Source organism: Equus quagga, chromosome 12 (assembly GCF_021613505.1).
Source record: "Equus quagga isolate Etosha38 chromosome 12, UCLA_HA_Equagga_1.0, whole genome shotgun sequence".
In the NCBI taxonomy this organism is placed as follows: Eukaryota; Metazoa; Chordata; class Mammalia; order Perissodactyla; family Equidae; genus Equus; species Equus quagga.
The window spans coordinates 84,008,270-84,031,586 of record NC_060278.1 but is presented as its reverse complement, the minus strand read 5'-3'; the positions used below and the strand labels follow the sequence as shown (position 1 = coordinate 84,031,586).

Genomic DNA, 23,317 nt, shown 5'->3' with positions numbered 1-23,317 from the left:
ACTGCTGGTGGGAATGTAAATTGGTGCAGCCACTATGGAAAACAGTATGGAGACTCCTCAAAAACTTAAAAGTAGAAATACGATATGATCCAGCTATTCCACTTCTGGCTATTTATCCAAAGAACACAAAAACACTAATTTGGAAAGATATATGCACTCCTGTGTTCATTCCAGCATTGTTCACAATAGCCAAGACTTAGAAACAACCTAAGCGCCCATTGGTTGATGAATGGGTAAAGAATATGTGGTATATATATGTATGTATAACGGACTACTACTCAGCCATTTAAAAAAAAATGAAATCATGCCATTTGCAACAACACAGATGGCCCTTGAGGGTATTATGGTAAGCGAAATAAGTCAGATGGAGAAAGACAAATAATGTAAGATTTCACTCATATGTGGAAGATAAACACAGAGATACAAAGAACTGATTGGTGGTTACCAGAGGGCAAGGTGGGTGTGGGAGGGCAAAAGGGGTAAAGGGGGACATTTGTACGGTGATGGATGGCAACTAGACTTTTGGTGGTGAATTCCATGTAAACTATACAGAAGTTGAAATATAATGGTGCACACCTGAAATTTGTATAATATTCTAAACCGATGTTACCTCAATAAAAAGAATTAATTGGCAATTTAAAAAATAAAATAAAATCTTGGAGATCAGTACACTCACAAATTCACATCACCTCATTTAGTCACCTGCTTGCCTCCCTCCTGTGACCGTGTATAAACTGCCTACTAAGACCGACTCCTCCAACTGTGCACTGAATCCTGTCCTCTCATTTTCTCTAACATATTGCCCCAGCAGTTCTCCTTGTTTTCTCCATCACCCTCTTCTCTGTATTGTTCCCATCCATATACCAACATATTTTAATTTCTTCTATTAAAAAAAAAGCGACCACTTCCCATCCAGGTATCCTCTCATTTCTGCTTCACTTTACAGTAAGACTCCTGAGGACATTTACCTACTCGTTTCCCACTCCCTTCCGCCTCTTCAATCAGGCTTTCACTCTCCACCTCTCCAGTGAAACTGCCCTTGTCAGCGCCACCAGTGACCTCCACTTTGCTAAACCCCACGGTGACTTCTCAGTCCTCATCTTACTTGGCCTTTCTGCAGCATTTGACCCAGCGGATCACTCCCTCCTTGACACGTTCTAACCGTGGTGTCCAGGAAACCTCTCTGGAGTCGCTTCCTACCTCCTTTTCTTCTCCTTTGATGGTTCCTCCTCTTCTCCCTTTATTATTGGATTGCCCCAGGACTCAGATCCGGCCCTCTCTTTTTCTCTATCCATTCCCACTCCATTCGTGCTCCCTTCCAGTCTTGTGGCTTCAGATGCTGTGGCTACCCAGATGCCTCCCAGACTCACATCTCCAGCCTCTCCCCTGAATGCCAGCCACTAATCCAACTGCCTACTCAACATCTCCACTTGAGTGCCTAATAGGCGATTATAACATGCAATCTTTCCCCAGAAACATTTTTTCCTAACTCAAAATGGCAACTCTCTTCCTGGAGTCATCCTTGACTCATCTCTCATCCCACGTACAAATCTGTCAGCAATACCTTCAAAGTATACCTAGAATCAGACCACTTCCTACTATCACCCACACTCCACTTTCCTCTCACACCTGGACTACAGTACCGGCTCCCACTCTTGCCCCACTCCAGTTCTTTCTCCACACCTCAGATTTGCTAGATAGAGCATAGATTTATTTTTTTTTTAAGATTTTATTTTTCTCCCCAAAGCCCCCCGATACAAAGTTGTGTATTTTTTTAGTTGTGAGTCCTTCTAGTTGTGGCATGTGGGACGCCGCCTCAGCATGGCCTGATGAGCGGTGACATGTCCGCGCCCAAGATTCGAACCCGTGAAACCCTGGGCCACCGAAGCAGAGTGCGTGAACTTAACCACTCGGCCACAGGGCTGGTCCCTAGAGCATAGACTTAAAAGTGCGTTCTAGGAGCCGGCCCAGTGGCACAGTGGGTAAGTGCACATGTTCTGCTTCAGCAGCCCAGGGTTCGCCGGTTTGGGATCCCGGGTGTGGGCATGGCACCGCTTGCAAGCCATGCTGAAGTAGGCATCCCACGTATAAAGTAGAGGAAGGTGGGCACGGATGTTAGCTCAGTGCCAGTCTTCCTCAGCGAAAAGAGGAGGATTGGCCCCAGATGTTAGCTCAGGGCTAATCTTCCTCAAAAAAATAAATAAATAAAAGTGCATTCTAGTTTAAAAAATAATTTGGAGGAAGCAAATAATTTTAAATCACCTAAACTTCAAAAGAGGAATGTTGCTGTGGAATACTAAGCCAGAGCTCCCAACCTTCTCCCCCTCTTAAAAATCACAGGAAACTTTTAAAATGCACTGCACACTATGGTAAACAGAAGAGACTATTAGGGTAAAAGCAATCAGCCAGGGCACTCTGGCCATCCAAGACCCTCTTGGCTGCCGCTAGGGCTGATAGAATCATTTCTTGGGGACCCCCATTTGCAGAGCCCACTGCACCACAGCACTCCAGCTGGGAAGCTCTGTACCAGGAAATAGTTAAGAAGTAGGAGGTGGCAATATGTGGCAGACCTGGGGTAGCCGCCCATCCAACAGCCCTTCCTCCCTTTCATCCTGGCTAAGGGACTCTGATCTTGTTAGGTACACACTAGCTTTAGAGGAGGCAGGCCCCAGCCCCAGTAGTCATGATTGGTCTGAGCTGGGCTTGGTGGGCTCGTTTCCCTTGCCTGTTACAGGTTTAGTCATAGGCATGTGATAAAAGTCTGGCCAAGGAGACAGGATGAGAAGTCTACTCAGAGACTTTCGGGAAAGATTTCCATCGTACTTGGAAAAGAAAACATTCTCTCATCTGCTACTAGATATTGTCATGTCTGGGTGGCATTCCCGGATTTGTGCAACTGTGACGGGAGTTAGTGGAAGAGGAAATACTGGGAATGGAAGAAGGGAAAGTGGAAGAAACCTGTTCTTTGATAGCATTGTTGAACCATTAAATTAACCAATCTTGTAATCTATCCATAAACTACTCAAGATTATGTAACAAATCACTTCACTGAGCAAGCCAATGTGAGTTGAGTTTTTACGTACTTTCAGGCCAAAAACATCCTAATGAAATCCACACGTGGGAGAAGAAGATAGAAGGAATCTGGGCCCCTGACGACCTTACAGGACAGAGAGGCCTCCCGGGCCTGACTGCCTGCCAGATTCTGGGCTGCTTCATCAGAGAGAAATCAACTACCCAAGTGTTCAAAACCCTGTATTTGAGGGGCCCTTTGTTACAGCAGCTGAGCCTATATCTTGACTAATACGAAAAGGGACTTAGTCACTGTCACACAACCTTCCTCATCAGACAGGCTGACCCCACGTGGACACCCACTGAGAGTTGCCTGCTCCTCACATTTCAGGTGCTCAGTCAGTAATGTTACTACCTCCGGTTTCAAATTTTAAAAATAAATACACTTAAACATTTTCAAAAGTACTGCCATTTTAATCAAGGCCAAACACCCTTGAGGGGCCATTGATGGTCACTCGTTGTCACAATCTAAGCTTTCTTGGACCAGGGATTGAATAAGATGGAGTCCCAGCTGCTCTTCCACCTGTTTGTGTGGCATTTCTGTGTTCCTGAACCCCTGATGGAACCTCCTGCCCCCTGCATGGCTGGACAGGATGAGGTGACCTTTCCTGCCTGCACAGAGTGATGTGAGCTGATGAGTGTGACAGAGGCCACCCAGCTCCACTTAGCTCCAAGCTCAGCAACAGCAGCCTGGCCTCTGACCCCTTCAGCACCTTGCTGACTTGGCTGTGCAGGCTGCCATGGGCTTCCACCCAATGTCGTTTGATGTGCTGGCTTTGTGGCAAAGTCACACACCTTCCTAGACCCACAATCCCTACTGTTGTCATTGGGTGAAATGCCACCGATCTTGTGGAGGCATCTGCTACACATGACACAACAAGGTTCTGGACATTCCTTCTTCTACTCTGTGCAGTGCTCAAGAGCCACGTGCTCTTCCATCCCAAGAGCCCCCGTTGAGTTCACTCCCAGGTCTCAGCTCCATATTGTCTTCTTGCTGCACATGCATGCTGTTCTTCAGTCGTCTTTCTGCCCTCTCCAAATCCTATTGAGTCCTGAGTATGAACATAACTTCCTGGGGTGACTTGGAGCTGACCAGGCCAATCTTGACTTTGCAGACAAACATGGCGTCATGGGGGCTGTGGCAGATAACCTTGCAGTAAGTCAGGTTTTTCATCATCTGAACAAACTGCAGACCCTGGGGCTAACGATCTGTGTCATTGCTCTGCATCCGGGCAGTCAACATACAGTTTGCACCCTGGGCTGAATAGTGTCCTCCAAAAATTCATGTCCCTCCTGGAACCTCAGAATATCACCTTATTTGACCTAATGTTGTTGCAAATGTAATTAGTTAAAATAAGGTCATACTGGAATAAGTTGGGCCCTTAATCTAATGCGACTGATGTCCTTATAAGAAGAGAAGAGACACAAAGACAGACACAGTGAGAATGCTATGTGACAACAGAGGCAGAGGTTGGACTGATGCGTCTATAAACCAAGGACTGCTGGCAACACCAGAAGCTAAGAGAAGGGCATTAGACAGATTGTCCCCTAAAGCTTCAGAGAAAGCATGGCCCTGCCAACACCTAGATTGAGGACTCCCAGCCTCCAGAACTGTGAGAGAATACATTTCTGTTGTCTTAAGCCACCCAGTTTGTGACACTTTATTATGGCGGCCCTAGGAAATTAGTATAGGCTGCATAATGCCGTGGGCTCCATCCATGGAGCCCTGTCACCATTCATGGACCATCTTCAGTTCCACCACATCTGCATGAGCCCCTTGCCAATCTGGATGAAGAAATATCATCAGCGCTGGTCTGCAAGACTCTGGGCTCCCTGAACACAGTGAAGATATCGAACAGGATGTCCTCCCGGACCCACCTGGGGGTCAGAGGGCATAGGAGGACAAACTTAGTGAAGTGGTCCCGAAGGGCCAGAATCCATGTGCACAGCCTGACAGGATTTGCTTGCATGCTGATGCGATAGACCTGGCATCTGCAGACCTGAGCATCTCAGAAACCATCAGCTTAGACCCCAAGCCATACTTCACAAGATGCTCCTTTGCTGGCAGGGTCTGCTAAGAGTCAGGCAGAACCTGATGATATCACAGGAGATGCTCTGGTACCTGCATTCCAGCTCCCTCTCTGTGCATGTGCACCCCCATGCCCCATGCCAAGACATATCTCAGAAAAAAAGTCGAAGAGTTTGTCCACATGGACATGATACTAGACTTCTGCTGATGTCCCTTTCATGGACTCTAACAGCTTCTCTTTCCCGTGGATTAAGCGGAGGTTGATTCACCCAGACCCTGATGGTTAAGTGCCTCCTTCCTCCCTTGGCCTCGGCCTCCTTCTCCTGGGTCAGCCTGCTATTCTCCTTCTTGGTGAAGAGATTGCAGTTTGTAGCTTTGTTTTCCAACATCTGCTGCAAATCCTAAAGGAACGACTCACACATGTGGCCCCACTGCACTTTGCCAGTCCACTATCTTCTCCCTCTGGGATGTGATCACAGTGCCAGAGAATAATCACTTGGAAGCAGGTTCACAGCCCTGGAGTGTAGACACCCGAGCTAAGAGCATACCACTGAGTGAGAGAAAATAAATGAGAAGCAGCAGAGCTCATAAGAAACAGTTTCACTGGGGAGGGAGCAGAACATGGTGGGGCAAATACGGGTCAGGATTCCAATCCCTGCTTAAGCAAGTTTCTTCATGTCTCTGAGCTTCAGTTTATTCATCAGTAAAAGAGGCACAACAATGCCTATTTCACTGTTTTGTTTGAAGATTAACACCATTGTGGCTAATACTGCTAATGGCCTCCAATAGCCACTCTACCCTTCTTCTGAAGTATTAGAATTTTTACTGCGCACATGGGCTGCCTAATTAAAGACCTCATTTTCCAGCCTTTCTTGCAGCTAAGTGTGGCCATATGATTAGGTTTTGGCAAATGTGAAGCGAGCAGAAGAAATGTTTGCAAGTTTTTGGTCATGCCCTTAAAAGGAAGAGAGCTCATCTTGTGTGCCAAGACAACCATGAATGTAAATTGTCAGTAAATAGCAACCTTGAGGTAGGCATCATTGTCTCCATTTTACAGACACGAGGCAGAAGTACCTAAGTGGCTAAGCATATAAGCTTTGGAGTTGGGTTGATGTGGGTTCAAATTTTGACAGTCACTAAGCTACTACTAGCTTTGTGACATTGGGCAACTCACTTTACCTCTCTGAGCCTAATTTCCTCATCTGCAAATAGGGGTAATAATTCTAATTCCACAGATTTTTTTTCTCTCTGGCTCTCCAAAATCTGCTTCTCTCAAGGTCCGTCTCAAGTCAGGCCTCCTCCACGGTCTCCAAATTAGCCTTTACAAAATAGTGCAAATCCTAAAAGTCTGCCAATAAGAACCTGGACTGAGATGCCAAACTGACCAATTCTGATAGCCCTCCGTGACAATAATCTGCCAGAAACAGGTAAAGGCTGCCCTCCTTAGATGGCCTCGGTGCCCATCTGGACTGCTTTGCTCACAGGGTGCCTGCCGAGCCCTGTAGCTCCGGGTTCAGAGATCTCTGCAGTAGACTAATCCCACTGCTGGAAGGCTGCTGAAGAGAATGGCTGACAATATTTAAATAAACTCCCTGAGAAATAAGAACAAATGTCCCATCTTTTTAAATTTTTAAAAATAATTTTATTGAGGGCACATTGGCTTACAATATTGTGTAAATTTCAGGTGTACATCACTATATTTTAGTTTCTGCACAGACGGCATCATGTTCACCACCAACAGTCTAGTTTTTATCCATCACCATACACACGCCCCTTTACCCCTTTCAAACTCCCCCTCCCCCTTCTCCTCTGGTAACCACTAATCTGTTTTCCTTATCTATGTGTGTGTTTATCTTGCACATATGACTGAAATCACATAGGATTTGTCTTTCTCTGCCCGACTTAGTTCGCTTAGCATAATACCCTCAAGGTCCATCCATGTTGTGGCAAATGGCACAATTTTGTCTCTTTTTTCTGGCTGATTAGTATTCCATTGTATACATATACCACATCTTTTTTATCCACTCATCTGTTGATGGGCACTTGGGTTGCTTCCACATCCTGGCTATTGTGAGTAATGCTGTGATGAATAAATGTTCAGTCTTTCAACCAATTTTCAGTGAACACTGCTGATAGTGATAATCACCAAGAAACAAAACCACAAAATGACCAAAAGAGAATATAGAAAACTTGGATCTGAAAAATTGACCTGAGAAAAGATGGAATTGATGGAGAGGATGGCCATACATGTACCAACAAAATCTTACAGTAGAAGAAGATATGGTTAGTAAAATTTGAGAGTGAGCCAGGACCCAAAAAAATTATGCAAGACCTTTATGACAAAACTATTAAATGTTATTGAAATTCATAAAATAAGACTTAAGTCAGAAATCTAGTAGGGTCATAGACAGATAGACTTAGTATTATAAAATGGCATAAATGCAATGCAATTCCAATTAAAATCCCAAAAAGTGGTTTCCTGGAACTTAGTAGGCTGACTCTAAAATTTATACGGAGGATCCAAATATAGCGGAGACAACCTTAAAGAAGAAGAAGGAAGGATGTTTCCCAGAAAAAAGAGAAACCAGAGTTCAGATTTCTGTTTAGAAACTGGAAGACGTGGCCACAGTGGGCCCTCACTTACGGAGAACAATAATCAGCTGGCGTTGACTAGCGACTGTCCCTTCAGATAGAATATGTGCTCTCCAGTTCACCCGGCACATTTTTCTGACTTAAGGTACCTGGTGTAGATATTTGATTGTGTGATAGTTACCTGGGGTGGGAGGTTAGGGTAAGAGGAATGGAAGAGATTATTTAAAATACATAAGTTCTGTTTGGTTTTGTAAATAACCTCCCCCAAGGAAAGACTTGGCCAGACAAGCAGAAAGAATAAAAGAGAGGAATGTGTGAACCCACGACTTTGATGTTTCTGATAACGACACGAGTATGATCATGGGATGTGTGGCAAAGAAAGGATGGAGGAAACCATGTCAGAGGTTATAAAGTGGGGGAACTAGAAGGCCCACATGGCGCAACAGTTGGAGATGTTGGCTTCCCAGAGACCAATATGTGGAATTGGAGTGAAGGGAAAGATCTTAAGACAAGAACTCACCGGGACTCCAAAATGCTAAGTAGAAGCGGAAGACCTGGGAGAGAAAGAGGAAAGAGTCCAAGGCAGAAAGGAAGCATAATCATTCCCAGAAACCCATCATGGCCCAAGCTCCACGACATGGGCTATCTCCTTAGATCCCCACATTAGTTCTCTGAGAGTGGATATTAATAACTCTTTGTTACGGAGGAACAAATCTAGGTTACGAAAACTGAGGTCATTGGCCCCATGTGACAAGCCTGAGATTTGAAGCAATCAAACTAGGGTCTCTTGACTCCACAGTCCATCTTTTTTTTTTTTTCCACTAAAGTCAGACAGGTTACTGAAGCACCCTGAAATGCGTACAGATACGTGTAAAGAAAACAAAGCTGACAAAAACTGATGTTAAACCCATCCCCTCAACCACTCAAATTTTTATCAATGCTTCCAAAGCCCCAGTTGAGACAGATGAGGAACAGATTCTGTCCTGTGCTAACTCTAGCCAGGGACTCTCTGTGTTACAGAGGTTTCCCGGAGAGGCTGATGCAAACAGTCCTTGATCTACAATGTCAGAAGCAAAGCTGTTGCAGAAATATAAGCCACCTACACGTGGGGCCGCCTAACTCGGCCACTTGACGAGCGATTGTCTCCAAGCCTCTGCCTCCTGTAAAATGGGTATAATGACAGCATTGTTTTGGACCGTTCCATGTGATAAAGCTTGCAACGTGCTTAGAACAGTAGCGGGCACTTAAACGCTCAAAATATTTTAACTGTAATCATGAGTATGATGGAAGTCTTTCTAAAAAAAATAATGCAGTATGACTTACTCGGAAATGTCCCAAAAAATAAGGACTGATGGATAGACATGTCATGTGATAAGGTAAAGTAAAACTTTAATGATAGAAGGCTAAAGCAGTAAAAAGTTAAAGGTAAAACGTTCACTGTAAAAGCCTTTCAACTTTCTGTATGTTTGAAAATGTTCCTAATCCGCCGTTGGAAAAATAATGCATTGTAGTACGCCTCGGGAGAAAGGAGAGCGAAGTTTTGTTTTGTTTTCAGAGGAAAAGGAGAAAAAAGAAAACAAGAGGGCGAGATCTTCCTCGACTCTGTCCCGCCTTTGGGCTGCGGGCCGTTAGGAACGCTGCCTGAATGAAATCATCGAGCACCGCTTGCGAAAGACCAAATCCTCGAGAGCGAGGCCCGGGCTGCCAAGCCCGCGCGGGGTCAGGCCCGCGCCCCGCGCCCCGGCCCGCCCCGCCGCCGGGAGGTGGGGTTGCAGCGGGCCCGGCCGGAAGCTCGGCCCGGCCGCTCGCTCGCAGGGGGCGCCGACCGCCGCTGGCCGCTCCGCGCCGCGAGGAAATACCTTTGGCGGGGCGGGGTAGAGAAGAGTCGAATTTCAAGAAAAAAAAAAAAAAAGCAAGAAAAAAGCCAGAGCCCCACAGCGCGGGCGGGCGCGCGCGATGGGCGCCCCTCGGCCGCGGGGGCGAGAGGAGGATGCTGGGAAGGAGGCAAAATGGCCACCGGCGGCGGCGCGGAGGAGGAGAGGAAGCGGGGGCGGCCGCAGCTCCTGCCCCCCGCGCGCCCGGCGGCCCGCGCCGAGGAGGCTGAGGGCGCCCGCGAGAAGATGGGCTGGGCCCAGGTGGTGAAGAACCTGGCCGAGAAGAAGGGCGAGTTCCGCGAGTCGCGGCCGCCGCGGCGGGAGGAGGAAGGCGGCGGCGGCGCGGGGGGCGGACTCGGGGTCCCCGCGGGCCTGGCGGCGCCGGGCCTCGGCGACTTTCCCCCGGCCGGCCGCGGGGACCCAAAGGGCCGCCGGCGAGACCCGGCCGGCGAGGCGGCCGACCCCCGCAAGAAGAAGGGCGCGGCCGAGGCGGGCCGGAGGAAGAAGGCCGAGGCGGCGGCGGCGGCGGCCATGGCGGTCCCGGCCCGGCCCAGCGCGGCCGAGGACGCGGCCGAGCGGTCCCCTGCGGACGAGCCGGCGGCGGCGGCGGCCCCGGGCAAGGGCCGCTTCCTCGTGCGCATCTGTTTCCAGGGCGACGAGGGCGCCTGCCCGACGCGGGACTTCGTGGTGGGCGCGCTCATCCTGCGCTCCATCGGCATGGACCCGAGCGACATCTACGCGGTCATCCAGATCCCGGGCAGCCGCGAGTTCGACGTGAGCTTCCGCTCGGCGGAGAAGCTGGCCCTGTTCCTGCGCATCTACGAGGAGAAGCGCGAGCAGGAGGACTGCTGGGAGAACTTTGTGGTGCTAGGGCGGAGCAAGTCCAGCTTGAAGACGCTCTTCATCCTCTTCCGGAACGAGACGGTGGACGTGGAGGACATCGTGACCTGGCTCAAGCGCCACTGCGATGTGCTGGCCGTGCCCGTGAAAGTGACCGACAGGTTTGGGATCTGGACCGGGGAGTACAAGTGCGAGATCGAGCTGCGCCAGGGGGAGGGCGGGGTCCGGCACCTGCCGGGGGCCTTCTTCCTGGGCGCCGAGCGGGGCTACAGCTGGTACAAGGGGCAGCCCAAGACGTGCTTTAAATGTGGTTCCCGGACCCACATGAGTGGCAGCTGCACGCAGGACAGGTGCTTCAGGTGCGGGGAGGAGGGGCACCTGAGCCCTTACTGCCGGAAGGGCATCGTGTGCAACCTCTGTGGCAAGCGAGGACACGCCTTTGCCCAGTGTCCCAAAGCGGTTCACAATTCCGTGGCAGCTCAGCTAACCGGCGTGGCCGGGCACTGAACAACCCGCCTGCCCGCCAGGGTGAACACAGAGCCAGCTTACCCCTCTGAAGTGCCAAAACTTTTTTTGAAACCATTTTTTATCGTTTTTGAAGGAGATCTTTTTAAACCTACAAAGGACATCTCTCTCTGCCTTCTTAAACCGAGTTTACTCCATTTCAGCCTTTTCTCAATTGGTGACTCTGTCATCAATAAGGACTACCAAGAACTGTAGTGTGCAGATATGTCGTCCCTCCTTTTTTAATATTTTGTTTTTGTATTTGGGGTTTTTTTTTTTTTTTTTTTTTTTGGTAATTTTTACTCCTCACGCCTTGTCTTCTCCCCGGATGATCACCCTTTGGGCTGCCTTGCTCGTCGTCATGCCCCAGCGCTAGGTTGGGGCCCAGCACGTGGTAGGCACTCGATCAGTGTTGTTGAATTGAGGATGTTGCTGCCTGTGGCTTCTGTCAGGGTGTCTATCTTTTGCAGCTCTTCCCTTCCCCTTTTAATTTGCTGCTTCTAATCTATGTGGTCTGAGAATTTGTGAAACCAGTGTTGTTAGAAGTGTATGTAATCTGAGTCAATAAGCTCTGAATGGTGGCCAAGGGCCTCTCTTATGGCATTCAAATGCATGGACTTTGTGATAGCTCTTTCAGTGGCTCAGAAGCCATTTTTCAGAGAATCACGGAATTTAGAATTTTCCTGCTGGAAATGACCTAAAAGTTGGTTTAGACCAATCCCCTGGTTCTTCCAGCCGATGAAACAGGCCCAGAGAGGTTAAATGACTGGGTCAAAATCACATGGCTGTCTGGTGCCAGAGCTAGCCTAGAGTAGAGTTCCCTGACCCCAAGCCCGGTGCTCATTCCACTACCTCTCACACTTCACAACATACTCCTCAACACTTGAGGGCCCAGAAAGTCTGATCTCTCCAGAATAATGAGCCTAGAGGAATGCCAAGAAGTCATCTGAAGGAGGAAGCAGAAAAAGAAGATTTAGCAGGGGCTTCTGAATACTTGGGAGATAGAGAAGGGACAAAGGAAGGTAATGCAGGGTGCACTTGTTGCTCCCTGGGGTATCGTATGTGGATTGAAGCGTGCCAGCTCCTTTGGGCCCTCCCCTTCCCCTTTCATTCCCACCAGTGAGAAATGGGGGTGCTCCTGAGTAGGGAAACCTACCAGAGGTTTGCATTTGCGCCTTAGCCTCAGTAGCTAGAAACCCCAGAAAAGCAGCTAAGTGGAGCTCATCTGCGACCTCCTGCCTCTCCAGAGAAGGCAATTTTAACCCGGAATTATGAGTGAGCTGTTGGCTCTAAAATGTACTTGCGAAATAGGCCAAGCGAGAGGGCATTGGGTCAACTAAGTGTTAATCAAGTTAAAGTAGAAAAGACAGTACACTGCTTTTCTTTTAGTTTTTGTCTTTGCTTTATGTTTTGCTATTTCCTTGTGGCTTAGAATGTAAAACCGATTGTTAAAAGTTTTGTTCTGAATAAATATTTATCTTTTGTATTGCTAACACTGCTGTGCTATTTCCTTTCAAAGTGTTAGATGCACGGGTATACAGACCCTAGTTCAATCCATACTTTCTACCCACCACTGTTTACCCTGCAAATACATTTCCAGCCCCTGCAGGCAATACTTAGCACCTGTCGTGTTTTGCCAGGCCCTTTGGACTTGTCACCCAAACCCCGTGCAGCACAATCACCTAGTGCACTGTTAAGTTTTAAGTCCTGACTCAGCTCCAAGGAATCAGTCACTGGAGTGAGTGAAAATGTTTTCAGGAAGCATCCCTAAGCAATTCTGACGGGCAGTCAGGTTTGAGACCAGGGTTCTGAAGGGTGCTAAGATGAAGGAGAGAGACTGCTGTCGTGAGATGACAACCAATGGGAAAACAGAGGGGGAGATGTCAGCCTCGTCACCCTGCAGTTGTTCTAAGTGCCACAAATTGGATGCAAAGTATTCATGGGCTGTAAAGAAAAAATCCATCTCTTCCAGTTATAAAGGAGGAAGAGAGAAGGAGTCCAGCAAACTCCCCAGAGAACTGACTCACTCATCCAGGCCAGCCCTGGAGACCCCAGACACAGCCCTCTGAAGGATTTCCCAGCTCTGAGATGTTCAGATGGCCTGATCCGAAGAATTAAAGTTCCCAATATACTGATGTTTTGAGTGAGTGATTTGAGGAGATGTCCAGAGCTGATCTGCTGTAACTGAGGCATGGTTGGCTCTTGGGAACCCTGCCTTTTAGAGTGGCTCAGCCCCTCTCTTTCCTGTCTCCCAAAGCAAACAGACCCCTCCGTAATCCCTCATCTCTGTCCCTTCTCTGCCATGGGTGTCCCTTCCTCGCAGGGCTGGAGGCTGGAGGCCAGGGGAGAAAGCCTGCATTCATCACACTCCCCGCCCCCTTCAAGTGGGCACTGTGCCAAGGAGCCTCCTTGGAAGGAATCTTCCCTCTCTCTGCCCTTCCCCCCAACCCTCCAGGAGGGAGCAGAGGAAGAAACTGTTTCCCTGCCCATCCCCCACAGGATCTGCTTTAGGGCCTCCTGCCTGGCGGTCTGGGGACTGTGCCACGGGCTGGAGCGGAACAAACCTCCCCCAGCTTCCTCTCCTGATCTAGCAGCCCCCAAATTACAATTCCTCACTGCTGATGGGCTCCTGGGGAGTGTACCAAGATCCCCAGACTGAGGCTGGCCGACTAGCTGACGTTCACTCGTGCAGCTTTCAGCAAATACTGAGGGCCGTTAGAGCCAGACCCTGTGCAAGGAGCTCTGTGTACAGCCATGAACAAGACAGTGCACTTGCAGAGGGAGAGACAGATAAGGAACAAGCAAGCAATTTTTAAATTAAGTATTTTTAAATATTCAGAAACAAAGAGTATAGAATTGTCTCAAGTACAGGTCTCCTAGAAGAAATGATGATGTCTCCACTGAAATCTGCAATAATAAGAGCCAGATGAAGAAGGAAGAGATATCCAAGCAGAAACAGCCTGTGCAAAGACCTGGAGGTCAGAGCACACAGCATGTTCAGGCTGGCTAGAGAGTCACAGGAAGATGTGGTTGGGAAAAGGCCAAGAGGAGGTGACAAAATTTAAGAGGCTTGATTTTGTCCTAATACCTTCCAGTCTAGCCACCTCCATTCCACTCATTCACTTAACACATGTACATTAAGCACCATCTCTTTCTAGGCAATGGAATACAACAAAATAGGCAAGTCCTGGACTGGCCCCATGGCCTAGTGGTTAAGTTCAGTGTGCTCTGCTTAGGTGGCCCGGGTTCAGTTCCCAGCCACAGACCTACGCCACTCAATGGTCATGCTGTGGCAGTGACCCACATACAAAATAGAGGAAGATTGGCACAGGTGTTAGCTCAGAGCAAATCTTCCTCAGCAAAAAAAGGAAAAAAAATTAGGTCCTCTAGGGCTCAAATTCTAGACTCACATAAATACATAATTACAAATTGTAACAATGCTTTGTAATAATGCAATTTTTTGTAATAATGCAATATTTTGTATTATGCATTATTTTTGGTAATAATACAATATATTTTTTTGTAATAATGCAATACTACAAAATGTAATAATGTAATAAAGGAGAATGTCTGGTCATAGGGGTCAGGGATAACTTTCTAGAGAAAATGTTTGAACTGAGATTGAAAGGATATGTGAGTTAATTGAGAAGGGGTCGTGGGAGTTAAGGGGTGATGAGGGTAGTTGCCTAGGCAAAAGGCATAAGGTAACAACCCTACAGCAGGAGGAGGGATGGTCAATTCTAGAAACCAAGTGAAGTCCTGTGTATCAGTGCAGGTTTAGAAACAGAAACCACTCTGGGAAGTGAGGAAAGTGATGGGCCACAGGCTGGGTATTCGGAGTGACTCCTTGAACACCACAGAACTGACCTACTGAGGAGCTGCTACCTCTCTCAGAGTCAGAAAGGAACCAGAAGGCCATCCCTGGAAAGGCTGAGCTTAAGGACACACGACTGAAACTGCCACCCAAGGACAGGATGCTGGGGTCAGAAAGCCACTGCCAGTGCTCTTGCCAGGATAGTGAAATGTCTTGTCCTTGAAGCCAGAGACTATACACTCGTGTCGCCATGACCTTACAAACAAAAACAGCCGAAATTTCGACTACTGCCTTACTTCCACCTTCCAGATCTCATGCAAGTGCATCTACTTGCTGGAGCCCTAGCTGCAAGGGAGACAGGAAATGTTTCAGCTTTCCAGCATGTGTAGCCCAGGAAGGCACATAAACAGAGTGGGAATGGATGCTGTCTGCCAACCAACCGTATCTAGCACAGCTGTGGTTACAGTACAGAGAGGGGGAGGGAGATGATGGCACAAAATAAGGCTGCAGATCTTGGGAGTGCTGGTCAGCCGTGTTTAGAATTTGAGTCTAAGAATGAGAAAGCCATTGAAAGATTTTTAAAGGAAGTGACATGATCAGGGTTTTTTGGGATTTTTTTTTTTCATGAGGAAGATTTGCCCTGAGCTGACATCTGTGCCAATCTTCCTCTATTTTGTACGTGGGACACTGCCACAGCAGGGCTGCTGACGAGTGGAGTAGGCCTATGCCCAGGAACCAAACCCAGGCTGTCAAAGGGGATCACGGCAAACTTAACCACTAAGCCATGGGGCTGGTCCTGGGATTGTACTTTTAAAAGACCATTCAGGATACTTTGTAGAGAATGGGTCAGAAGGGAGCCCAAGTGGAAAGAAGTCCAGTTTACCCAGGTGAGAGGTGAGGGTACCTTGGAGCTGGATGGTGGAAAGAGAAGAGGAAAGCAGGCAGGGTAAAGAGATATTTAGGGATTTAAGTCAACAAGACTTAGACATGGGCTGGGGGAAGGGTAAGTCCCAAGGATGACTCCCAAGTTTCCAGCTTCTGCAAGTGGATAGATGGTGGGGCCCTTCCCCAAGATGCACAACAGAGGAGAAAATCCAAGTCTGAGAGGAAGGTCTTGAGTTGGATTTGGATGTGTTGAGTTTTAAGTCGCCATAGAGGACGTCTAAGGGGAGGTATGGAATAGATGGTTCCACAGGTCTTAAATTCTAAGGAGAGTTCTGGGCTTGAGAAAGAAACCTAAGAGTCCCTATAGCAATGGCTTTCCAACCCTAACTACATCCCACAGTAAGATACACATTTTACATTGCAGCCATCAGACACATGCATGTGTGTACTTACACATAAAGAAACAAGTTTGTATATATAAAGAATATATAAAAAATTGTATTAACCTTGTGGGTGGTGTGCCTTAATGTTTTCTATTGCTTTGTTCTTTTATAAGATTCTTATATGACTCATTAAATTGATTTTACAATCTCCTAATGGGTCATGAGAGAAAGCGTAGGGGAGAAAGATTATAGCAAGCCAGATCAGACCTTAAGCAACTCTGACATGTCAGACTTCTCCCTGGTAGAAAAGGACACCGTGAAAAACTGAGAAAGGACAGCCAGAAAGGGAGAAGGAAAACAAGAGTGCAGAGACATAAAAATCAGGGGACAATAGTTGCGAGCAGCAGGGGTTAACAACTGTGTTGAGTGCTGCGAGAGGTCAAGTAAAATCAGCTTTGAGAAATGTCACGTAAAGTCAGGATCGAAGAGTGCCCGTTGGACTGAGTAATGTGGAGGCCACTGGTGAGGGCCTTTTGGAGGGAGAGTGATGGGAGCAGGAGGCCAATGAAGGAACAAATAATCTTCCTAAAATGCTGATCTAGCACTCTGACCCTTTTACTCCCTCTAGGCCTCCCTGTTGCTCTAGGAGTCAACCTAGCATCCAACTCCTTTCAAAAGAGGATTCTGGGCCCGTCTGAGACCTCATTCTCAGCCAGAGTGCCCATTCTGTCGCTTCCTATCAACTCCAGGTGTGGCCGACAAAGAGCAACTGGAAGGAGTCCAGTACGGCGGAATGCGGAGTGGGACAAGATGAAGCCAAGGGTGAGCAGGGGTCAGATCACACCAGGCGGGAGGAGGAGCTCCATGGGAGTGTCCCGGGCACGTGCGAAGCCAACAGATGCATACTGCACAACTTCCTGGCTTGTCAAAGGGACTAAGAATGTTTAGGGGAGGATGTGTTTCATGAAGATAAACAAAGATATATTATGGAGGAGAATGCAAACTTTTCAGAGTTTTAAAATACAACACGGACTGACATCTTTGGAAAGCAGTTTGGTTGGCACTGTCTATCAAAATTTGAAATTCATATGCTCTTTAACACAGCACTCATTTATAGGAAATTAATCTATAGCTCAACTTAGACATATGCACAAAGATGTATGTACCAGGATATGCACTGAAGCATTACCTGGGGTACCAAGGGCTGGAAACAACCTGCTTGTCCATCCATAGAGAACTAGTTGGACAGGCTCTGGCACATCCAAATAGTGGAACACTATGCAGCTGTTAAAAAGAACAGTTCTGTATGTACCAATATGGAACAATCTCAAAGATATATTTTATTTTTTTATTTTTTATTTTTTTGCTGAGAAAGATTAGCCCTGAGCTAACGTCTGTGCCACTCTGCCTCTATTTTGTACGTGGGGTGCCTCCACAGCATGGCTGACAAGTGGTGTAGGTCTGTGCCCAGAATCTGAACCCGTGAGCCCAGGCCTCAAAGTGGAGCGTGCCAAATCTAACCATGACATGAGGTCCCGGGGCCAGCCCCTCCAAGACATATTTTAAAGTGAACAAAGCAAGATATGGTATGCTACTGTTTACATTTTAATTTTATTTTTTTCAGCTTTATTGAGGTATAATTGACAAATAAAATTGTAAGCTATTTAAAGTGTACAATGTAATGATTTGATATATGTATTACATTTTTAAATGATGGAATAAATATACACACATGCTTATTTATGTATAGAATAACTCTGGAAGAATATTAATGAAATCGGTAACTGTTATAGCTTCTGAGAAGAACTGGATATACGGGGTTTAGGATGGCAAGAAACTTATTTTCCACAGTATATCCCTGGGGTGTTTTTGTTTTGTTTTAACTATTTCATGTATTATCTCCAGCCAAAAAAACCCATTAATAACAAAAATAAATGTAAAACCCAACATAAGACTTCAAAGAAATTCCTAGACTCTGCAGAGACAGGAGTCCATTTCCTCTATCTTTAAAAATAGGAAACGTTGATAGGAAAGTTTAAGACTCGACAGCAGCCGACTCACTCGTCTTCCTGCTCCAAAGCTTGGTCTCCCTCAATCCAGGAGAATCCTCCCCAAAACGAAATTGGATCCGATTACTCCCCAGCTTAAAGACCTTCAAAGACATTGTCTTCCCTGGGGCCCCCCAGGCCCTGCCTCCTCTGGGCCTCACCCCCTCACCCTGGCCGGGCTCCTGCTAGTCATTCCAGGAATTCCCCCTCCCTGGCCGACCCGGGTTAACCCTTACCTTCCCCGGCGCGCAGCTCTGAGGCCGCTTCCTCACGCAGCCTTCCCTAACCTTCCGGAGCGGACCCTCTCTCTCACGCTCCCCTTCTCCCAGCACGGACTGCAGATACAATGATACGTTTATTTATGCCGCGATTTAATTAATGTCTGCCTCTGCTGAGCTCCCAGAGGGCCGGCAGCGTGACCTTTTGCTCCCGGTTGTAGCTCCAGTAGTTAGCACTGTGCCTGGCACATAGTAAAAGCCCAATGAATATGATTGCATGAATGATCTAGAAATTACTCGGCTGAGGTTACAGATCAGGACATGTGTCTACTTGTCCTTCTTAATGGTACTCAAGGTATCCCTCAGCACACCTGTCACTGCCTCTATACTGAAGAAGTCTTGTTCATTTATCTTTAGAAAGTGAATTGACCCCTTCAGTCTTCTCACCTCCGATAAGGGTTTCCTTCAGCCTGGGGGTCGGGCCCATCCTCCCCTATTTCTCTGGGGGCATATTACTGAAACTTAGCCTGCAACTCCCCGGTATTGTGAGGCACAGGGGAGAGCCCCAGGCTGCTGGCTTCTGAAGGCCTGGCTTCAATACTCCCGCCCCCGCAAGAGGAGCCCCGCCCTGAGCCCTAGGACCCCTCCCCAGGTGGCAGGAGGAGGATTCTGTAGGCACAAGGGGAACTGCCCACCCAGAGTCTGCACCCTCTCTTTCTAAAACATTCTCTGAGACCTCAGAATTCCCTTCCAAAATGTCCCTAAGTTTGTTTACAGAGCTTTAGCAGGCCTCCTCCCTGGGTCCATCCCAGCTGAGGGCAAACAGCACCGCCTGAGACACACCCTAGAGGCCTGAGGCTTAGGTCTCAAAGTAGCTGTTTGCAGGAGACAGCCTGGATGGGGGGCTGGGGTGTCTGTTCATGCATGCTGGGTCCCTCACTGATGGGATGGGAGGTAGCGGGACAACAGCTGGATGCAGGACAGGGGTTAGCCCTCCTTGGGTCAACACATTCTGGCCCAGAACTCCAAAGGTTCTGGAATTCTAACTTGAACCTGGCCTTCTAGGTTGTTAAGACAAGGAGAATATAACACACTAGATTGATGTATAACTTCTAACTGTTTAGAGACATATGGTATATGGGCCTCCAACTGTCCTCCTGTCCAGGGCCCCACAAATGTCCCTGTTGGTTGTGTCATTTCTTAGCTTAAGACAAGCCACATAACCTCTCCCGGCCTGTTTCCTTACCAGAAGAACGGCTTTAATGGCAACTGCCTCATCAGGGCTGGTGAGAAAACGAAATAAAACAATTCATGTATAGGGCTGGGCAGAGTGCCAGGCCCTCAGTAAACAGTAGCTATCCTGGTTATTTTTCCTTTTTACCCTCTGGCCATCCTCCCCCAGGATTTTCTATATGACATCCAAACTGGTCTCTTTTGTAGGATTTCCACACTGCTCCTCCCTCCGCCCTCCTTACCCACACCCATAATGATAACCTCTCTGTTGTCTCCACTAGTCAAATCCTACCCCTTCTTCAGTTATGATAATAGCTACCGGGGACTGCACGGTTACTATGTTTAAGGCATTGTATTAAGAACTCGACATGCATTATCTCAACTCGATTCCGACACCAACTCAATGAAGTAGAACTGTTTATTACTCCCCAGACTCAAAGACACTGGGATCTGGAGAGCTGAAGCACTGGCAGCTGGTAAGTGGCAGCGCCCGCGGCAATGTAAACCCAGGGGGTCTCCCAGACATCCAGATTCAGGATCCTGTTTGCCGCTCCCTCCCTCCTGCCAGTGCACCGGCGACCCCTCTCTCCTTCAAGCCCCTGTGTCCAAGGCTGTCACACCCCGTCAGCTCTAGGGGTCTGTCTGTGGACTTTCAGCCCAATAGGACGGGCACGTTGTCTCACGCCACGTTGCCCACATCATGGATCCCCCCTCCCTCTCTCCTTCTCTTCCCGCCTCCCTTCCTTTCTTTCCCCCTCCCATTAAGTACTGAGCTCCTGCTCAGTGCCAGGCTTTGTGTCCGTTCACATGCAAAATGTTACCAGTGGAGAGGTCAGGGGAGGATGGAATTATATGTCATTTTTCTCTTCCTTCTTTACGCCTTTCTGTTTGGCTGATTTTTTTCCAGTGAGCACGCAGGCCAGGTTCCTCGACCCCAGTTCAAATGTTGCTTTGCTAGGTTGGCCCTGTCCCCTTAACTCCCAGCCCCCACGCCTCCTCCATAGGCCCTCAAATCCAGGCCGCCCTGCCCCCTCCGGAAGGGGGAGTTGGGGGCGAACGCCGAAATCTGAGTGGTTCTTTCAAGCCTCCGTTGCCGTAGAAACCGGCCGCACAGGCCTTGGCGGTCCATTACACCATCCTCCGGCGGCGCAGCCAATGAGCTCCGAGCTCCATCCCAGGCGCCCCCGCCCCGCAGCTGCTGGGCAGCCCACCAATGGGCAGGTCCCTTGGCTTAGAGCCCTGCCCTCGGCCCAGCGACCCCACCAATGAGCTTCGACCCTGCTCTCCCTCTGGCTTCAATGTAGCAACAGGACTCGATTTTTCAAAAAAAGGAATTCTCCAAATTAGAAGGAACTAGCAGTAACGCCTCTGTCAGTTGCACCCTGAATAATCTTTGGTTGGTATTTTATTTAAGGAGAACAAAACGGTTCCAATTACACAACAATGTATGTCATTCTCTACTAAAAGAATTTTAGGCAAGGAAAATTTAGGCAATGAGGTTGACATCTGCTCTGTGGATTTCTTTCATTATAGGGATTTTCATTTAATTTAAAGTGATCAAGGAACTAGTCATCTTTCCTTGTTTGTATTTCAAATACATACAAATTAAAGACGCTGTTTTTGATGCTGAGTTCATGAGACCTTAACAAGTAATTGGTAGCCGACTTTCATTGGACAATTTAACTCCTAGATTCGAAACATATTAAAACTGTAAGATAAACGAATATTTCTCTTTATCCAGTGAAGAAATTCCTTCTTTTTTTTTTAAAGATTGGCACCTGAGCTAACATCTGTTGCCAATATTCTTTTTTTTCTTCTTCTCCCCAAAGCCCCCCAGTACATAGTTGTATATTCTAGTTGTAGGTCCTTCTGGCTCTGCTACGTGGGACACCACCTCAGCATGGCTTGAGGAGTGATGCTAGGTCTGCACTCAGGATCCAAACCAGTGAAACCCTGGGCCACCAAAGCAGAGTGCACAAACTTAACCACTCGGCCATGGGGCCAGCCCCAGAAATTCCTTTTTTTTTTTTAATTGCTTTTTCTCTCCAAATTCCCCCAGTACGTAGTTGTATATTTTAGTTGTGGGTCCTTTTAGTTGTGGCATGTGGGACGCTGCCTCAACATGGCCTGATGAGTGGTGCCATGTCCGCACCCAGGATCTGAACTGGCAAAACCTTGAGCCACCGAAGCAGAGCGCTCGAACCTAACCACTCGGCCACGGGGCTGGCCCCAGAAATTCCATTTTTAAGGCAGGCTGTGTAATGGTTTCAACGCTCTAAAGTCTAAATAAACTAAATGAATTTTTAAAATCTTGTGCCATTTAAAAAAAATAAACTTATTTTTTAGACCAGTTTTAGATTTACAGAAAAATTGCAAAGATAATAAAAAGTTCCTATATCCCCCACCTAACCTGTTTCCTCTATTATTATGACTTTACATTAATATGGTACATTTATTACAATTAAGAAACCAGTGTCGGGGCCAGCCCTGTGGCCGAGTGGTTAAGTTGGTGCGCTCTGATTCAGTGGCCCAGGGTTTCACCGGTTTGGATCCTGGGCACAGACACGGCACCGCTCATCAAGCCATACTGAGGAGGCATCCCACACGCCACAACTAGAAGGACCCACAACTAAAAATACACAACTATGTACCAGGGGGCTTTGGTGAGAAAAAGGAAAAATAAAAAAAATCTTTAAAAAGAAAGAAAGAAACCAATGTTGATACATTATTATTAACTAAAGTTCACAATTTATTCAGATTTCCTTAGTTTTTACCTAATGTCCTTTTTCTATCCGAGGATCCCGTCCAGGATGCCACATTGCATTTACCTCATGTCTCTTTTAGTTGGCTCCTGTGTCCCTTTGACATACCCCCTCTTTCTGTGTCTTTTCTTTTCGTTCTTGTTCTTGAGCACTTTCTTACTTTCCAGCACCATTTGATGCCCCAGGCTCATCTTGTATATTTCCTGCCCCAGTCCTAGCATCAGCTGTTTCACAAAAGCCCTGATTCCTCCTATTGGAGAACGGTATTAGAAACCAAGATTTGGGCATTAAGTGTGCTCATTGCTACTGGCTTGTCATTTCTTTTAAGCCTTCTCAACCAACAGAACAACAAAATATATGTGTCTATGTATACTAAACACAAATCTATAAATTCACCCCTTGAAAGATGACAACATTTCTGTATGTAAGCATCTGTGTATATATTAAGCTAAACTTGAGTTCATATTTATATTTCCATCTCTAATCCATAAGCACATGAATCATTCTAGCCTCCCCCCCTTGTTTATCGGTAAATTCCCATTCCCACAGGGAGAAACCTGGCCTCCACCATGCGTTCACTTAACTGTTCAATTCCGGTATACACGTATAGCAGTACCAGCGCTGTGAACCCACAGCCCCCGTGGTAACTTATCAACTAGTCAGTACTTCTGTGCACTTTCTTCTGCTTTTAGTCTTACAGACTCCACTCACTTCTAAACTTCCTTAAGTCAGCACCCTTTCCTTCACCCCTTTCACTGAGGTTGTTTCATGCATTCACATTACAGTTTGTTCCCTCACATTCTGCATTCCATCTTGGGATTCTCCAGATGTCCTAAATGATTTTTTTTCATTGTCATGCTGTGGTGTACAGTTCTGTGGTTTTTGACAAATGCATACTGTCCTGTATCCACCGTTACAGGATCATACAGAAGAGTTTCACTTAAAAAGTCCCTGTGCTTCACCTGTTCACGCCTCTCTTCCCCAAACCTCAGCCGCCACGGATCTTCTTACTGTCTCTGTAGTTTTGCCTTTTTGTGCCTTTTTTTCTTTTCTTTTTTTTTTAAAA

General features: G+C 47.3%; 1 protein-coding gene across 1 annotated transcript; it reads left to right on the top strand.

Annotated features, from left to right (window-relative positions):
* Positions 1 to 7,490: 7,490 nt before the first annotated feature.
* Positions 7,491 to 12,395, top strand: ZCCHC3 (zinc finger CCHC-type containing 3). The gene has a single exon (XM_046680143.1). It carries the CDS (start codon positions 9,700 to 9,702, stop codon positions 10,909 to 10,911), a length of 1,212 nt encoding a protein of 403 aa, XP_046536099.1. The 5' UTR covers positions 7,491 to 9,699; the 3' UTR covers positions 10,912 to 12,395.
* Positions 12,396 to 23,317: the final 10,922 nt, after the last annotated feature.